Genomic DNA, 17,848 nt, shown 5'->3' on the forward strand with positions numbered 1-17,848 from the left:
CACCTGGTAGTGCAGACCAAGCTCTCTGATTTGTTTCTTATCAAGCTTCAAGTTCAGCTCGTTGATTTTGTTGTCTGCTCCACGGAAGCAAGTTGCATTGTCACTGATCATTGTAGCTGGAGCCCCTCTAATGCTCACAAACCTTTCTAACGCCTGGAGAAATGACTGTGTAGAAAGGTCCTGCACCACAGTTAGGTGGACGGCCCTGGTGACTGCACAAGTAAACAGTGCACAGTACCCCTTCGTTGTGGTATTCCTGTTTAGTTTCACGTTGATTGGGCCCAGATAATCCACTAGTGTAGTTTTGAATGGCGGTGCACAAGGAGGTACTCGAAACGATGGCAAATCAGCCATTCTTTGTTGGACTGCTTTTCCCTTGTACCTCTTGCATGTCACACAGTTTCGGACAAAATGTCGTGCTAGAGATATGTCACCGATAATCCAGAACTTCTTACGGACTTCAGTAGCTGTTCTCAGGTAACCTCCATGGACGGCGTGTACGTGACTATCTCGCACAAGAAGGTAACTGATATGGCACTTCTTCGGGAGAAGGTATGGATGACGCAGGTCATACGACAACGGTGCTCTGTCCAAACGTCCACCAACACGATAGACACCGTCTTCATCAAGGAATGGGTCGAGTTTCAGAATGTTAGGGTCATGAAAGTTGATATCTTTCTGAGCCTGACGAATCCAGTACCGCTCTGCTTCCCGTATGAATTTGTGAGATGACCACTGCAATCTGGATCACGAGTTGCTTCAACCACTGGCTTTTTGGCAGTTCTCTCACAGACAATACTCTTGCGGTGACCATCTTGAGCTTTGTCCAGTTGGAGTACTTTGTAGCATCCAAGATTGGTTTCGTTTTGTCCTCCATCTTGACACCTAGTGCATATGTCTTCGCATTCCGTACATGGAACTTTTTCTTTTCTTTGTCTTTTGGATCTGTAGGGATATTCTCGGGTGTCTTTGGCCACATTGATGGAGAAAGTTTTAAGAACTCTGGACCATCTATCACTCGCTTCATCTCACTTGCAGTACCTCTAGACACCAGGTCAATTGCATTCTGGGCAGATGGTACATAGGCGACATCAGAGATAGGATCAAATCTAGTGGTGATTTCGCCTACCCTGTAGGCGACATACATGTAGGCACGGAAGGATTTGGACTGACCCCTCAACCAGCTGATGGCAGTCATACTGTCAGTCCATATTTTCCAGTATGCTATGTTGATACGGAGGGCATCTCTGATCGTGCACATCAGTCTCGACAGCAAAAGAATTGCTTGCAGCTCTTTCCTGGGCATGCTCGATTGCTTCAGCGGTGTAAGCCTTGCTCTCGCACACACAAAGGACAACTCTGCCCCTGTTCCTTCCAGATGGGACCACCTGAGCCACACTCCCATGCCCATCGCGTCTTCAGATGCATCACTTAGTCCATGTAGTGACACCTCAGGCAAGGGTCTCGTTCCTTTAAACTCCTCTGGAATTAGGCATCTCGGTATCTCAACATCCACTACTTCCTCCAGGTCCTTGTTTATGGCATCCAGTGTTGCACAGAGTTCTTTTTGGGAGTCAATAGGCGTATCCCAATCCAAATTGAGTTGCCATAGTTTTTGCAGGAGGATCTTTGGCCTCACCAATATTCCAGACAAAACTCCGAAGAAATCGTAGTATGATGCCGTCTGTTTCAGAATGCTGCGCTTCGTAGGTATACCCTTGATTGGTTTCACCTCTTTGACGCTCAGCTTGTCTTTCTCCAAATTCCATTTGGTCCAAGCACTGTTGCAGACTTCATATCCTCGGTCTCATCACAAACCTCTCGTTTGTTTGACTGCCACTTACGTAGATTGAACTTTCCCTTCTCTAGGGTCTTTGTGAGCTTCGATTTGAGTTCAAGAGCTTGCTGCACATCAGAAACAGATTCGTTCAAATCGTCCATGTAGAACTGGTGGACAACTACATCTTTCAGTCCTTCATCTCTTGGAGCATGTTCCTCGACGACATGTCGCAGTGTGAGGATGGCAGCTGTTGGTGAGGGTTTGTCCCCAAAAGTCACAGTGCTGAGCTCGAAAACCTGTAACGGGTGACTTGGGCTCTCTCTGAAGACGTAACGATGAAATCTGGCATCATCTGGTTTGATTTTGATGGCTTGGTACATCTTGCTTATATCAGCAATAACTCCAACCTCATTCTCTCTGAAGCGCAAGGCGACTTCATACAGGTTTGAATTAACATTCTCTCCTTTCATCAAATAGTCATTTAGTGCATGACCTTGGAATCGTGACTTTCCATCATACACTACCCGCACAGGAGTGGTAGTTGAGTCCTTGGTGACTGCGAAATGTGGAAGAAACCACATTTTCTTTCCTGTAGCGCGGTCTTGTCTCATCTCTTCGTCTGTCACGTGTCTGGAAACGCCCCTCTTAACCTGATCTCTCATCTGCTTGCAATACACCTCCCATTCAGCAGGCCTGTCAGCAAACTGCTTCTCGAGGTGTTTTTGTCTTTTCACGGCATACTCATAATTGTCTGGTAAACTCTCAGGGGGTTTCTTCCATGGAAGTGCGATCTCATAGGAACCATTTGGGAGTTGAGACACACTTTGCTGCATGACCTCTGTGGCATTTCTGTCCAGAAGGTCTGTTGAACATTTACATCTTTTTGGTTCCAGACCCATAGTCTCTAACCCAATAAACTCTTCAATTGGACCGATGGCAGATACATTGAGGTAGTTGAGGAGTGGGGTAGTACCGCACGAACGTCCTCCTTGGATATACCATCCCAATGGACATCTGACTGCAACTGGATCATCACATCTCGGGCCCCTGATGAACTCTTCCCAGATCATGAGGTACGTATTGTCAACACCAAGAAGAACATCGATAGTTGTCGAAGGAGCAGTGTTGACCTCAATTTCACTCAAGTGGGCATACTGCTGTATAATATCTGCTTGAATGACTTGAGCGTTTCCACATGGCTTATCAATCTCTGTTAATGTCAGTGGGTAAGAGTGCTTCCCTTCCATGTCCTCTATTTGACAATCAATGAGTTTCAGTCTCCGTGAGATGGTGTTTCCCCCAACTAGTGTTAATTCATGCTCTTGATATCTGTCATGTTCCGTCCTTGGGAAGATCCCTTCTCTAACAAGTGAAGCTTGGCTTCCACCATCAAGTAATATGCGTACCAATTGGCGAAGGTTCCCTATTCAAAGATAGCCCATAACTGTTGGGAGAATACCATGGAGTTCCTTTCCCGTTACGGTAGTTACAGATGCTGGACGAAATGACCTTGCATTGGCATTCATCTGGTCTGGTGGATGAACCCGGGGTGGATTCACCGAAGCAGTATTACTCCCATATACTACAGGACAAATGGCAGAGAAATGGGCATCACTGCCACACGTCTGGATAGTGCATGGTGAAGGAAACTGGCAGGACTTCAGATCGAAAGGAGGCTTCCCAGCTTGACAATTGTTATGACCACAACGATTACAAATGTTGTGTTTTTTCATAATGTCATATTTTTCCTGGAGGCTCAAATTCCTGAATTTCATACACGTTTTCAGAAAATGTGTATTTGAGTTTGTATGAAAAGCGCACTTGGGTACCTTGGGGCCTTTCTGTTCTTTGAAACGATTCTGCTGTTTAGGTTGGTTCCAAGTTGCAGCGTTTGATGATTTGGTACTTTTATTCTGCATCGTCTCAGAAGAACTAAGTTTCTCCCGAAAGGGTGACTTGGCCTTCTCTTGTAGTAGAAGCTGACTATGTAGCCATTTAACCAGACCTCCAAGCGTGTCACTGTTGTGTTCATCTCTGACACTCTTGTAGTAGGCAATGCGATGTTCCTCAGGCATCTTTTGCTTGATTTGACTAAGCAAGATTTTACTATTCAGCTCTCCAGAAAGGCCAATTGTTTCTGCTTGCATTTCAAACACCTGCAATGTCTGGACAAATACAGTCATGGCGCTCAGACTAACTTTACCTTTGGTTTGATAAGGCTTCAAGTTCTCCAATTCCTGGAGCAGATTGTCCACAACTCTATCCTGGTCGCCGTACTTCTCATCTAGAACTTGCCAGGCTCTCTGTACGTTGATGCAACCCTTTATCATGTTGCGCTCACGTGCATTGATCATGGATTGAGTAAGCTGGTAAAAACACTCTATTTCTGTTAGATCTGTGGCACAATGTTTGAACAAAGTACAGAAACGTTGATACTCTTTAATGTCCCCATTAAATGTAGGAAATTTCATCTTTTGCATTTTTGGAGTACCAGCTGACAGACCAGATGTTGGGCTAGGAGAAACCGAATTGGTCATTGCTGCTGGGTCGGTAGGTTGGGATGTAGGAATAGATGTAGCTTCCACTGGTGGTGGGGATGCACCTTGTGTGACAGATGAAGGCGTGGGTGTTGGCTGCGTTTCAGACTTGAGAGTAATTGGCTCACTTTGGTTCAGAGACCCGATGAACTTCCGTGCATGAACGATGGTCTCCACAAACCTCTGTTCACACTCTCCCATCCATTCTTCTTCTTCTTCGTATATTGCTTCATCTGTTATGTTCTCTACCAACTTGGTGTGTTTACATTCCACTTCTTTGAACTGTTCCCCTGCTTTGGCTATGTATTCTTTTATGGTTTCAGCATCATTTGCAGGGTCTGCTAGCAACCTCTCAATGGAGTTTAAGGTGCGAGTTAAAGCTCCTTTAGTATTCCGTCTCAATAACTTCAGTTGGCTTATGTCGGCCATGGTAGATTCAGGAAACTTCCAAGTCCTTATGCTGACTAAATCTAGTGTAAGATGGAGGTAGGTTGTTCTCAGAGTCCAATTTGGTTCAGTTGTTGAAGATTGTTATGGACTCAGTCATTCAATCACCATACTTCCACATCTCAAATTCTCGTAGTTGCAATGAAGAGACCTTATATAGAACAGGCGTATAATGAGATTCATGTTGCTTTCTTTAATCTCTTGTAGTTTCACTTTCAAGCACCATTCAACAACTGAGTTGATTAACCCTGTAACAAGTAAACAAAACAAGAAAGCATTCATAAGAAAAATGCCCCCCCTCCCTTTGACTTTGATGTCGAGCGCCCGTCCTCGCCTTCTACTACCGACCAATCGGATGAGCGGTGCTTAATGAATACAATCAGCTGTTTATAAGACACCCCTCCTGATTGGTCGATTCTAAGTGATTGATGTTTGGCGCTCGCACGCGAGGTCTGGGAAAATTTTGAAACCACAACAAAGGAAGTCTGGAATAGCCGAAACATTCGAGATTTCAGGTATGTTTTTAGATGATACACCAATGTATATCATGAGGTGAATGGATGGAATAAATAAGCGAAAGGAGTGATTCACTTTACTCGTGAAAAGGTGCTTTTTTTCTGGTGTAATTGTGGTCGTTCCATTGTTTGAATCTTGTGTGAGCGGAGTGTGATCTCGAGGTCCAGTCTCGGCATTGCCGTTTAGGACACGTGCGATTTCGTTTGCATGCAAGTGAATTGGCGATAGCACGTCTCTGTGTTGACTTTAGCTTTGGATTTATTGTCTCCGAATTAGTCAGGCCCCTCTTCGTAGAAGACACACATTGTGATATACCAGCCTATTTATATTAAATACAGAAAAATAATATTAATACAAAGTTTACTTTAGTTTTGTAAAATTGAGAGTGAAGAAAAACTCAGAAATGGCAGATTTTTACTAAAATTTAGTCAGCTGTAATCTGCTGTTTATGAGACCATGAAGACAGCTGGCAGCTGTCTGTTTTGAAGAGTATGTTATGGACTCAGTCACTCAATCACCATACTTCTACATCTCAAATTCTCGTTGTTGCAATGAAGAGACCTTATATAGAACAGGCGTATAATGAGATTCATGTTGCCTTCTTTAATCTCTTGTAGTTTCACTTTCAAGCACCATTCAACAACTGAGTTGATTAACCCTGTAACAAGTAAACAAAACAAGAAAGCATTCATAAGAAAAATGCTCCTGTGAAGTGTTACACTGAGTTACTCTTGTGGAGTATTAACTGTGTAAGCATGTATGCTCAATAAATCCATTTACTTTGTTGTAAATAACAATAAGTTCCATTTTCATTCTTATTGTTGTGAACATTTCATATTTATCTCTTTAAGCTTCTCCAAAAAGAGTGAATACAATGAATCCAAATAGAGTGAATACAATGAAATTATGTTAATACTCAATTTCTCTTATACCACTTTTAAATGTATTTCTAACAATACTCCACCTACTTCCAAACTGCAAATTTAGTATATTTAAAACTTGCATTTGTTTACATGCTAAAGATGCATCTTTAAAACAATATGGTTTGGCTGATAAACTGTTAAGATAAAAGAAATGATCAATTTGCTTCTTTTCTATTTCTTTTAGCCAAATCTAAATGTATGTGTTTAAATAATGCATAATTGCATCTATAACAAATTTGTATAAAGCGCCTAGAATTGAAGTCTATACGGAGGCGTATCACACTAAATTTCAAGGAAGAATATCACTCCGCGGTGGACATTGTGCGTAAAGCTTTCACTATGGAAGCTCAACCAAAAATATAGTTCCTTTTTCCAGTAATGAATGCATATAAACTCATTTCTAAATGTTTGAACCTTCAAATATAATAGCTCAAGTTAATAATAATCTTTGGCTTTCATCACTACTCTTTTCAGCCCAAAAGTTTGACACAAATCACTTTCACTTTCAATGTCCACTGCGTGAACCTCTACGGCTCTAACTTTACAATATCAACGTACGATACATTTTACATTGAAATAAACGGATTGTTGTAACCTGATACGTGTCATAAAAAACCTAATAAAATAACCATTTATCACATATTTTGTCCTAGAACTTTAAGTAAATACTCAAAAAACATACCTTCAGGTGTGGGATGAATCCGGTTGAAATTAATAAAGTTTTGGAGTCATAATAAGCAATCTGCTAACTGGACTTTCTTGGCAAAACTGCCGCTGTGGTACCAAAAAATGTGATCTCGGCAATTGCACAATTGTATGCTCGTAGTTTCTTTTACCAGTCGCCTAAAAACAAATATAACTGTGAAAGCTACGATAACGTTAAGTTTTACTTGAGTAGAGCGAAGCTTCTAAATATTTGCAATGATACGAATTTCGAGAGATTTCTTATTATTTTTTATGTGCCAAGATTTTAAAAAATATTAGCTAAACATATTATTCAAAGGATTAATTACATATATATTAAACAAGTAAATGCATGCTGCAATTTAACATATTCATTTAGCAAATTATTCCAAAAAAAATATGTTGCCATGACAGAGTATATTAATAATTTTAATTTTTCTTTTTTTCTCCTCGTTCACTGATGGTTCGCGATCATACAGCCGCCAGGCCAGTTAGCAATACAAAAAAAACCCAAAGGTCGACGGGCAGTAGAGGCGCACGCAGGACGCACAAGGCCAATATGGGAGACTCTCCATCCAATTAGGGAGACAATCTCCCATATTGGAGACTTGCTTTGCAAAAGAACAAAAGAAACAACACTAACAAAAGCATGATTTTTCCACCTAAAATTTTGTCCTACTGACTGAGGTCAGACTCAGAAGCCCATTTGTTTTGTGTGTGGATGACAACAAAAATCCTTTATAAAAACAAAGGTAGACGGCAAATTTTGTAAAGTAGATCACTAGATGGTGAAAAGGGGTAATTTTTCATGAGGAATCTGCTTATCACATTTTTATTTGCTGCCAAGGTAATCGTTTTGCAGCAAATGTAAACAAAGGAAATTTGTCTCCCAAACTGGAGACTGTCTCTAAATTGGATACCCAAATTCTTTACAAGTGATATTGGAGATAATCTCTTTCATGGGAGACGGTCTCCCATATTGGCTGTGCACGTCTACTGACGGGGCTCTTTTGTCCTTTTTATTTCATAGAAATATATAAAAAGAAATAACAGATCCCAAAGCTTTTGATCTAAGACTGAGTAGGCTAAAGGAAGGACACCCTATCATTTTAAGGCTGCCGGCTGCCTAGGAAGTAGATCTATAAACAAGTAGTATGCCAAATGTTAAAGTTCTGGACTTCTGGGTTATTTTTTAGACAGTCCTTGTAACTTACTTTGTAGACGTAGTCATTTACAGATGAGATGAAGACTCCCATCCTCCATGTCAACTTCAATACTCTGGCTCTGCTGTAGATCTGCTTTTAGTTTTACCACATTTAGGTTTCAGTTTATGTTTATTCAATAACCACCTTACTTGCTGATAATTTTTTTGTGACATTTGTGACTTTTTGTCACATGTCAATTATGCATTTTTTTATTTTTTGTGGGGATTTATTTTTTTTAATTTGGCATATACATGTATGACCATTGCCTTGGCAATTTTTTTTTTTTTTTTTTTGCAATGCATACTCTTAGCTGTGCTGCATGCGCTACCCCACGGTAGTGTTTGTGAGTTTAAGTGCAACCCTGGTGACGTCATTAACTTGACACATGAGAGGCTGGTTACAATTGAAGAGATCTGACCATCAGGACAGTCTTTAAAATGGATGTTGTTTGCATCAAAAGAGCAACCTACACACTCCAATCATTGCAATGAACACAAAAATAAAAAACTTAAATTTGTAATAACTCTCCTAATATTTAAGACTGATCAATTTTGAATTTCCTCAAACCTTCACCAATATTTTGTATTACTAGTATTTTCTTCCGGTTATCTTCCCTTTAAAAGTTAGGGATCTTTTTTTTAAATTCACGTGTATATACCAAAAACTGGTAGAGTGCTGTTTTTGATAGACCCTCAGGTGGAGAGTAAAAATGTATTCCACAAAATCTCTTAATTAGAGAAAGGAAGAAAATCGGAAGATTTTTATGAAGTTTTTGCCTTTGTGGCCAAAGCATGAGGTGAAATTTATGATGCAAAGATATTGTATTTCCTGTGATTCAATATCATTAAAGTTTAAAAAACTGACAATTTGAGTATTTGAACCTGTATAGAATATGTAATTTTATGTTTTCTTTGACTCGTTAGATCAAGATTGGTGCCAACGATGGAAGTTTCATCGTGTGATCAGATAGGGGTGCCCCCAAGATGGACCATGAACAAGACGTTATTTGGAATGTATGGGACCAAGAGGAAATCCAATTTTAACCATGATGAGGAGCCACATGATCAGGTATAGTATGGATATACTCTAAGCTTTTTCGGTATTGATATTTTCAATACCGGTATTACTAATAGCTTCAATACCGGTATACCGACTAATACCGAGTAAATTCCCAATTTATTGTGCAAACAGTGTCCAATGTTTGTTTAGCCCTGATATGGCCTCGGATAAAGAGGGATGCTTGTGGTCAGCTGAGGAATGCTCAGCATGGTCCATTCTCATTGACAAAAACTTTCTCTTTCTTTGCCAAAAGTTATACGATCATGCTCTCTCCCCAGCGAGAGCTGTGAATTACCTGTGCATGTGTGCAAAATTATCTCAGCAAGCACATGGTACGAAATGAACAAGTCAAGTTGCCAAATGCTACACCGCACAAACTCACTGCTACTTACTTTGCTAAACGTGTGTACATGCCCTAACTTCCAAGCACCAAAATTCCCTGCTAAAACTGTCTAGGATATATGTGTGATTTTCCCTTCACCGATCTGGCCCCACTCATTCACATTTGGATTCGCCCCTTTTGTTTACCACTCACATCAACACGTGTTCGGTGTTCGTCGAAGGTTCAAAGTTTGCTGACCTCAAATTTTGACGTCTCGTAAATAACTTCTTATAAATGTCCATTGTGTTGAACCCCCCCCCCCCTCTTGTGAATCTCCACGTTGTCTAAAAGTAAAACCTTCCCCCTAAACTTCTTATCTCCCGGCTGCCTCTTTCTCACTCATTTTTTCTTGCTTTTGTTTTTCTTTATCTCCCCAGCCCCTTAATTCTTCACTCTCTCTTTCCCATCGGCCCATTCTCTCCCCGTCACCACCCCTCTCTTACCACGAACAATCAACATCCTCCTCTCCGAATCTCGATCTTCCCCTCTTTTTTGTCAATTTCATCTTTCACACATGCCAAATTTTAGTTGATCAACATCTTATCACGCCACGAGACCATCATAAATTTAAATTACAATCAATCCAATAGTTTATTTTATTTTATTCATGACCGCACATGCACAAAACGGATACAACACCCATCACAAATCACACAAATATTCTCAGCCACTTTCTTCCATTTACGATCACATCACAGATCAAAATAAACAAAGAGGGATGGCGTAACATTTTTTTTCCTGTTAATGTTATCAACATTTTCTGTCTTTTTTTTTCATTTTCATATTTAATTTATTTATTCATTAATGTATTATTTTTTCTTTATGTATTTATTTATTTACTATTATTATTTTTTTTGGGGGGGGGTCAGACGATTTTTGTAGCAGTCTTATAGTATAAAAGTAAACTTGTCATAATTGAAACAAGTCAAGAGCAGTCCAGAAAAAAACATTGCATAAAGAAAAAAAGTGTTAATCCCTGTGGTTTGTCTGTCAATGCACAGCACCCCCCCCAAAAAAAAAAAAAAAAAAACTTAGTGGACATTCCCATACAAGTTAAGAGCAGTCCGAGAAAAAAAACTTGCATAAAGAAAAAACAAGTGTTAATCCCTGTGGTTTGTCTGTCAACGCCCCAAGCCAAGGTTGATACTTTGTTGAAGCCCGCAATACACCACGTGGTCAAAAGGCAGGCTAGAGAGTGTTTCAAAAAGAGTTTTGTCAGTGATTTTGTTTGTGTAGAGGGATGTTACAAGCTAGGAAACCCTCGCATGTGATTGGCGGAAAGCAAATCTGTTGTTGAAACCACTGAAAAAAAAACTCTTCATGAAATGCTCTCTGTCTCGGTCGACTTCGTTGTTTACTGTAGCTGTGTACACGAGTGCATGGAGCTGAGCCGACATGCACCCCATTATCAGTAGCGGTGGGGCCGAGGCCTTATGCAGTGGCTAACGGAGCTCAGACAGTAGTTAAGGGGCGATGTATTCATTTCGAGGTTAGATTATTGGATTCTAATTTCATTAAATACGTTGAGAGCCAAAGAACTTATTGTTTTGGCTTAATTTTACTGTAAAAATACCCATAAACGACAATACAGAAGAAAATACCGGTATGATATTTTCAACTTTTGGTATGACGGTATTTCGGTATTGAAATTTCAACGGCGGTATCCATACCGGTATGACTTTCATACCGAACGGTATTACTAATACCGGTATATCGAAAAAGCTTAATATACTCCCTTTGATAATTCATAACGATTTCTTGGTACTGGGGCCCGTTGCAGAAAGAGTTGCAATCAATCGCAACTCTGAAAATCATGCGCAACTTGATTTTTCAATCAACAACGCGAATTTGGGATTTGCGATTATTTTTTTTTTGGCTTGCGTTTAAACGCAAAGTTCTCTTTCTGCAACGGGCCCCAGATCTAATGATGAAAGAGACCAGGCCTTTGATAATAAATGCCAACATTTTTGGGGCAAGGTCACTTTTCCATATCTTAATAGGGCTGTGTCCTTTAGTGGCCTCAAAATTAAAACTAGGGGCCCATCTTACAAACGGTAACGATTGATCCAATCAATTGTTACAAAGAGTAACGATTGTTCCAATCAATTGTTACTCTATGGAAATTCATCCATGTCATAATTTGTTTTACAGAAAATTTGCAAAGTGTGTGTCCTTTGTAAACAAAGGAGAACACACCAAATTGTCAGGAAATCAATGAATTTATGGATATACATGTAGGCTACATTTATATCTAGAAATTTTTTGAACAAACATGCATTTTATATGTAGACTTTGCTGGCTTTCCGTAGTTGCAATCGATCGGATCGATCGTAACTCTTTGTAAGATAGGGCCCTGGACAGTATATGAATTGAATGCATGAAATTCATTGGATTCAATCTAGGGATGTGATTTTCCATTTGAAAAAAATGGTCTTTTCCATTTCTGAAAACTTAAATTCCATTCCATACTTGATCTTAAATGGAAGTTCTGTTTTGTCATGGAAAATACATGCAGCAAGAATATGATTTTTTTGTCAAAGGTTTAATGATTCAATGAATTTGATATGAAATGTAAAGAACCAAGAAGATCTTCAGATTAGATTTTTAGATATTTAAATCGAAATCATTGTCTTTCCCTAAGTCCTGCCTATGAGTGAGATTCTAAATTATTTGTAATCACATTATATCAATTTTAGATCTTAAATTTTTCTTTTCTTTCAAATTGACGTATTTTATCCAAATTTTGGAGAATTAAATAATCTGATTTTGGAAGTTTGATTGGGGGTTATTGCAATCCCATTATGTATTTAAAACAAACAATGTGGGGTATCTCATAGCCAAAAAATGGTCACTGGATATGAGTAATTATGCAAACAGCCTCCACCCCAATCATTTTACAGTGTTCAATCCTTGACTTTTTTTTCGGGGGGGGGGGGCTATACACATGAACTATTTTGAAAAAGTCAAAAGCAAGGGAGCAAAAAAGCCACCAAGTGAAATTGAAATATTTTGTGAAGATTTCAGTGAAAGAAGGACAATACAAAAAAATTCTGAGGGTGGGGGGAACTGCCTACTCCCCCTTACGCTGCTTATTACCATGTTATAGACACCTTTAAGGCATGGTCACACCACCCGAGCGTTGTTGGAGCGGTCGTGGAGCGGAAGGGAAAGAGGGTCGAATTTTGCTCACAAAATTGGGGGAAAAAATCAGAAAAAAAAACAATCGAAATAAAAAATGGTGAACGGTAGCGAGCGTTGATGATTTTTTTTCTCTCCGCTCCACGACCGCTCCAACAACACTCGGGCGGTGTGACCATGCCTTTAATGTTTAAATACTGATTTTCTTTTTATAACACCAGAACCTGATCTTGTGGTTTGTGTTTTACAGTTCTGTCCAGTTGCCAAGAAGGTGTGTCCCTCAACAGACCTTGCAATGGATGACGATTGCCTTCCAGAGATGCCACCCCCAGCCATCACCAACCAACCATTGACGCACCAAGTACCTCACATGCCACCATCATTCCACCAACACGAAAGCGACCGCATGGGACTGGACGAAGAGCCAGAGAAGCAGGACGCCCCCAAGTGGATCTCCTGGCAGGAAGGCCGGTTGGCGAGTTGGTCAGCCGTTGTTCGGTCCTGCCAGGGTGGGGACAATGCTGATACGGACAGAGGGGTGACGGGGGAGAGTGGACCGTGCCAAGGGGGCGGGGAGGAGAGACTTGGGTGGGGTACGGAAGAGGAAGCACTGCAGATGCTGCCAAGGGTCGAGATTGACCGCTGGTCACCGACCCCTGATGACATCCAGAAGCAATTAGAGGTGAGTCGATGCTGACGTCTGTCCTTCAGGAGACAAACAGAAAGATAAAGAAAAAATGGTTCCATTCATGCTGATGATGCAGTATGTACTACCATAATAATAATAATAACGCAGTTCTTGTACAGCGCATATCACATTATGTCATAATGTCCCTATGCGCTTCCAAAGGACTTGGATATTATTACCCCGGCTTTAGCCCTGCAGCCTTTTGCAGCGCGGTGGCATTTCAAGGAATAAATTCCTGCCAGGTACCCATTCACCTCACCTGGGTTGAGTGCAGCACAATATGGATGAATTTCTTGCTGAAGGAAATTACGCCATGGCTGGGATTCGAACCCATGACCCTCTGTTTCAAAGTCAGAAGACTAATCCTCTGGGCCCCAATGCTCTGCCATTCCTAAATACATCTTAAAGCCATTCGACTAAAATGTAATCATTACATATGACAGTAAAAATGACTTTTTAAAATTATTCATTATTTCACCAGTGGCATTTGATCATTAATTAAGATTAATTTTAACAATTGATGCTCTTCTCTATGTAACATAGATCCATGTCATGAATTATGACAAATATTGTTTTTAGGGTGCTACATTTGATTGATTAATTCTATTTTACATATTTCACATGTTCATAATACAAAAAGAATTTAACATCAAAAGAATTAACACGGTATATGAATCAGACATTGCATCATTCATCTGAATTAGATAATACAGCAATCGTTGAAAGTCAAATTTAAAATATGGTGAAATATGATGGAGCTGCATAAATAGCCATAAATTTTCACAACCTACTGAATACTCCATAAATCTGCAATACTGGATAAGCTTTAACATTGCAATGAATAGGGACTTTTCAGGGTTGTTTTGAGCATTTCATTGGCTAAATCTCCCCAAGCCTGATGTAATGTTTTCCCAGGTTCTATATTAAGCTTTGTTCAACTTGGCACTCCTTTCTTGTTCTTATAGAAACAAGTCCGAACTCCTGAACTTGCTCAGGCGAGGCAGGCATCTCTACGAGCAAGGGTAGATAAATTACAATCACAACTCCAGTATATGAAGGTAAGTGCTAACTGAAAAGTATATTTTTGAAGAAAAAAAACCTTTCAATTAAAACCTGTTTGTGAAGACCACCTGATGGTGGTAGGAAAAGTCTTTATAAACAAGTTTCAATCAGGGTCTGTGTCTATAGACTAGAGTGGGTCCTCGGGGCCTTTTATGAAAGTTGTCAGCACTGACTTGAAATTGGCAGTGCTGACTGAAATCCTTGGTTTTGATGGGCCAAGAAGCACTGGCCTCTGTCTGTTACTATGGTAACTGTCAGAGAAAGACTACTTTTCAGTGCTGAAGACGTCCATGAAATGGCCCAAAGATCACATAATCTTGAATTTGGTGGGTTCACAATGCAGTGCGCGATCCATCCGTTGCAGCTGACATGCCAATGCGAACTTCGGGGTTGACATTGCAGGCAGCGCACAGTGCTGGTGTACTGTAATGTGACTTTGTGTGCGTGTGTTTACCGTCCATTGCAATGAGAGACGCGCAGTCAACGATTTCAATGCCGACTTTTCCCATGAGACGTTTTGGCCCGAATTCACAAAGGTGGTTTTGAAAACCCATGGTTGAGTCCATGGTTTATGCAGATTTCCTGTATAAATTACGCTTAATTTACCGCGTATCGGGCGCGTGTATGAAAAATGTCAAATGCTGATGCGCACTTTTGCCACAGTGCGCCAAATTGACGCCTGTTACCATGGTTATCTACGCTATTATATTCATGAGTCCACTGTTTGAAGAGTGGACTCATGAATAAAATGCATTGATAACCAAGTCAACAGCCGTCAATTTGGCGCACTGTGACAAAAGCGCGCATCAGCATTGGACATTTTTCATACACGTGCCCGATACGCGGTAAAATAAGCGTAATTTATACAGGAAATCTGAATAAACCATGGACTCAACCGTGGGTTTTCAAAACCACCTTTGTGAATTCGGGCCATTGAATTTTGGCCTGTCTGCTGCAACCGATATAAGCAGTTGTTCATATGAAATGATTTATTTGCAAAGTTAACAGTATTTTTAATATGTTTTTTTGCAGTCTATGGACGTTGAAAGCAACGACTACTGGGCGCTACCTCAAGAAAACCGTTTGAAAATGGAGGATGAGCTAGAGCAGGCTCGTATTGCCATGGAGTCTGACTATGTTCCGGATCCATTCCAGTATCATTGCAGTGATATACCGGTACCGATGGCTGGGTGAGTTCAGTGATGATGGTGATGATGAGAAGGAGGAGGGAGAGGAAGGGTGGTGGTGATGATGATGTTGGAGGTGGTGGTTGTGGTGGTGGTGATGATATTGATGTTGCTGTTGATGATATTGGTAGTGGTGGTGATGATGATGACAATAATGATGATGAAGATGATGGTGATAATGATGATGATGATGATTGTGGTGGTGATGATAATGATGATCAGATGATGATGATTGATGGTGGTGATGATGATAATGATGACGATGGTGGTGATGATGAAAATGATGACGATGATAATGATGGTGATGATGATGATGATGGAGGTGTTGTTGATGAAGATGATGGTGGTGATGGTGTTGATGTTAATGAAATTGGTTTTGATGATGATGATGATAATGCTCATAATTTGTGATACCTAGTCAATGATGATAGTTTGACGATGATGATGATGTCTTTATGTTACCACAAACTTTAAGATTCAAAAGATCATAGTTATTTCATACCACAACCCCACCTCACATGATATTTCATTTACTTTCACTTTCTTGTTCACTTTCAGCCATGATACCGGTTCTGTCAACCAAGTCCGCTGTTACTGCAAGCCTAATTGGGAGGGGATGCTGGATCCGATAGGGTATATATGATAGCCCCCCAGCTGCCACGCCCATTGCCTTGTGACTTTCACTTCCAATTCATAGGATTGGTTTTATGTCGACTTTAACTGTCAAAGTGATTCACAAGCCAAATAATTCCAAGGGACAAGCATGCCTTCATCTCGTCAACTTTCCAAAGTTTCCGAAATGACTATCATTCCACGGCTTTAGCACGAGCGGCAAGTTTCCAGCACTCACTCCTTGGATGCAACCACTCAATCCTGCCACGTACCAATTCTCCCCTGGGTTGGGTGCAGCACAAGTAGGATGAATTCTTGCAGATGGAAAATAAGTGGTATGGCTGGGATCTGAACCTAGGCCCATCGGTATCAAAGACGAGATCCAGGACCACTGGACCAAGATGCTTCACTGGAGTCTCTTCAAGTACATTCCGTTATGTTGAATTTTTGTGACAATATGTAGATAGGAGTATTCATGTAAGGTTCCTTATTTAATATGAATAAATTTTCAGTGTGCTGATATGCTGCAAGAGTGAAACAACAATTGAAAATGATTGTTGACCGTTTCAATTGTTTTACATTTGGTCTGTCGGTCAACACCATGAAAGTCTCCATGTAGTCCCACATGTAGACTATCATGGTCTTGGCTGATTTAAACATCATAAAACAATCTTTCAGAGTCAAAAAAGAGGGAAATCTTCAATTTTTGGTAGTTCGCTTCTAAAATTTATTTCAAAAAAAGTAAGAAAAATAGATGGCCATTTCATGAACATAAAAATGTAAAATGGGATATTTCAGCAAATTTAGGGGAAGGTTCCCCGGCCCTAGATCTATATAAGGTTAAACGGGTGTCAAAGTATGTAAACGTTTTGTGCAGTTAACGGTTGTTTGAGCAGCATTTAAACGTTTCAACTCGACCCTAATTATATTGAAATTAAATTGCCAAAATCTTCAAAAGTGGTTTAAAATGATTCCTTTGTACATTAATGCAGACTTGTGTATTAGGTTGGCTGAATTCAGTGCATAAGCTGGGATACATTCAGAAAGTCAAACATTTGTATTACGGATATGGGATCTTTCAACTGGTATGCAGCCGCACACAACACTCTTTTTAGTTATTTAGTGACCAAATTTCGAAGCAATTTGTTTCTCGAAAAGGTTAGCTTAAAATTGCTTTGTGTGGGAAGAAGAAAGATGGTGACTCTGTTAGTTTGGGACATGGACATCGAATCTCATTCATAAAATAATTCTCTTTCACCTCTGCAGAGCTGCCAATTATTAAGAATAGGTCATAATTTTTATAATTTTCATACCAAATAATGCCAATATGCTTTTGACCTCAATTATTATGCTTTTGGGGTAGAATACCGGGGTATGTACACATTTAGTACACACATAGTAATACATTGTGCAGTTGTAAAATGTACATGGCTGACTAGGCAAGCTAGTTAGTGCTTCTCAAAAGTAATGTATATGTAGCGCCCTAGATGAATATACCTGACAACCATCATGTAAGGTTGGCAAACTTGGCATTTATGAGCATCGTGCGTCTGTTCCATATGTATTACCTCTTCTAAGAAATTTATAGTACCGCATGGCACGTATGAAATTATGACTTTTATCTCAAA

At 40.1% G+C, this 17,848-nt stretch overlaps 3 protein-coding genes across 4 annotated transcripts; 1 reads left to right on the forward strand and 2 right to left on the reverse strand.

Moving 5' to 3' along the window:
• Nucleotides 1–658: 658 nt before the first annotated feature.
• On the reverse strand, nucleotides 659–1,411 carry LOC121417577. The gene has a single exon (XM_041611311.1). It carries the CDS (start codon nucleotides 1,409–1,411, stop codon nucleotides 659–661), a length of 753 nt encoding a protein of 250 aa, XP_041467245.1.
• Nucleotides 1,412–1,743: 332 nt separating this feature from the next.
• Nucleotides 1,744–3,027, reverse strand: LOC121417578. Its single transcript, XM_041611312.1, has one exon. The coding sequence runs from the start codon at nucleotides 3,025–3,027 to the stop codon at nucleotides 1,744–1,746; it is 1,284 nt and encodes a 427-aa protein (XP_041467246.1).
• A 2,161-nt stretch (nucleotides 3,028–5,188) lies between these two features.
• Nucleotides 5,189–16,950, forward strand: LOC121417087. Of its 2 annotated transcripts, none has more exons than XM_041610653.1 (6): nucleotides 5,189–5,279; nucleotides 9,022–9,160; nucleotides 12,922–13,353; nucleotides 14,325–14,417; nucleotides 15,454–15,611; nucleotides 16,167–16,950. In XM_041610653.1, the coding sequence occupies exons 2-6, from the start codon at nucleotides 9,035–9,037 to the stop codon at nucleotides 16,249–16,251; spliced, it is 894 nt and encodes a 297-aa protein (XP_041466587.1). In that variant the 5' UTR covers nucleotides 5,189–5,279; nucleotides 9,022–9,034; the 3' UTR covers nucleotides 16,252–16,950. The 2 variants fall into 2 exon arrangements, with proteins under 2 accessions (XP_041466587.1, XP_041466586.1); XM_041610652.1 differs by having other exon boundaries at nucleotides 9,016–9,160; nucleotides 16,167–16,948.
• The last annotated feature ends 898 nt before the right edge of the window (nucleotides 16,951–17,848 follow it).

The sequence above is a fragment of the Lytechinus variegatus genome, chromosome 6 (assembly GCF_018143015.1).
Source record: "Lytechinus variegatus isolate NC3 chromosome 6, Lvar_3.0, whole genome shotgun sequence".
NCBI classification, from domain to species: Eukaryota; Metazoa; Echinodermata; class Echinoidea; order Temnopleuroida; family Toxopneustidae; genus Lytechinus; species Lytechinus variegatus.

Excerpts from the sequence above, each read along its gene's own strand:
- LOC121417577 (XM_041611311.1), bottom strand. The coding sequence starts at position 1,411 with ATGGGCATGGGAGTGTGGCTCAGGTGGTCCCATCTGGAAGGAACAGGG.
- LOC121417578 (XM_041611312.1), bottom strand. The coding sequence starts at position 3,027 with ATGGAAGGGAAGCACTCTTACCCACTGACATTAACAGAGATTGATAAG.
- LOC121417087 (XM_041610653.1), top strand. The coding sequence starts at position 9,035 with ATGGAAGTTTCATCGTGTGATCAGATAGGGGTGCCCCCAAGATGGACC. Across the intron at positions 13,354-14,324 it reads ACATCCAGAAGCAATTAGAG|AAACAAGTCCGAACTCCTGA; the intron begins GTGAGTCGATGC and ends TTGTTCTTATAG. Across the intron at positions 15,612-16,166 it reads ATACCGGTACCGATGGCTGG|CCATGATACCGGTTCTGTCA; the intron begins GTGAGTTCAGTG and ends GTTCACTTTCAG.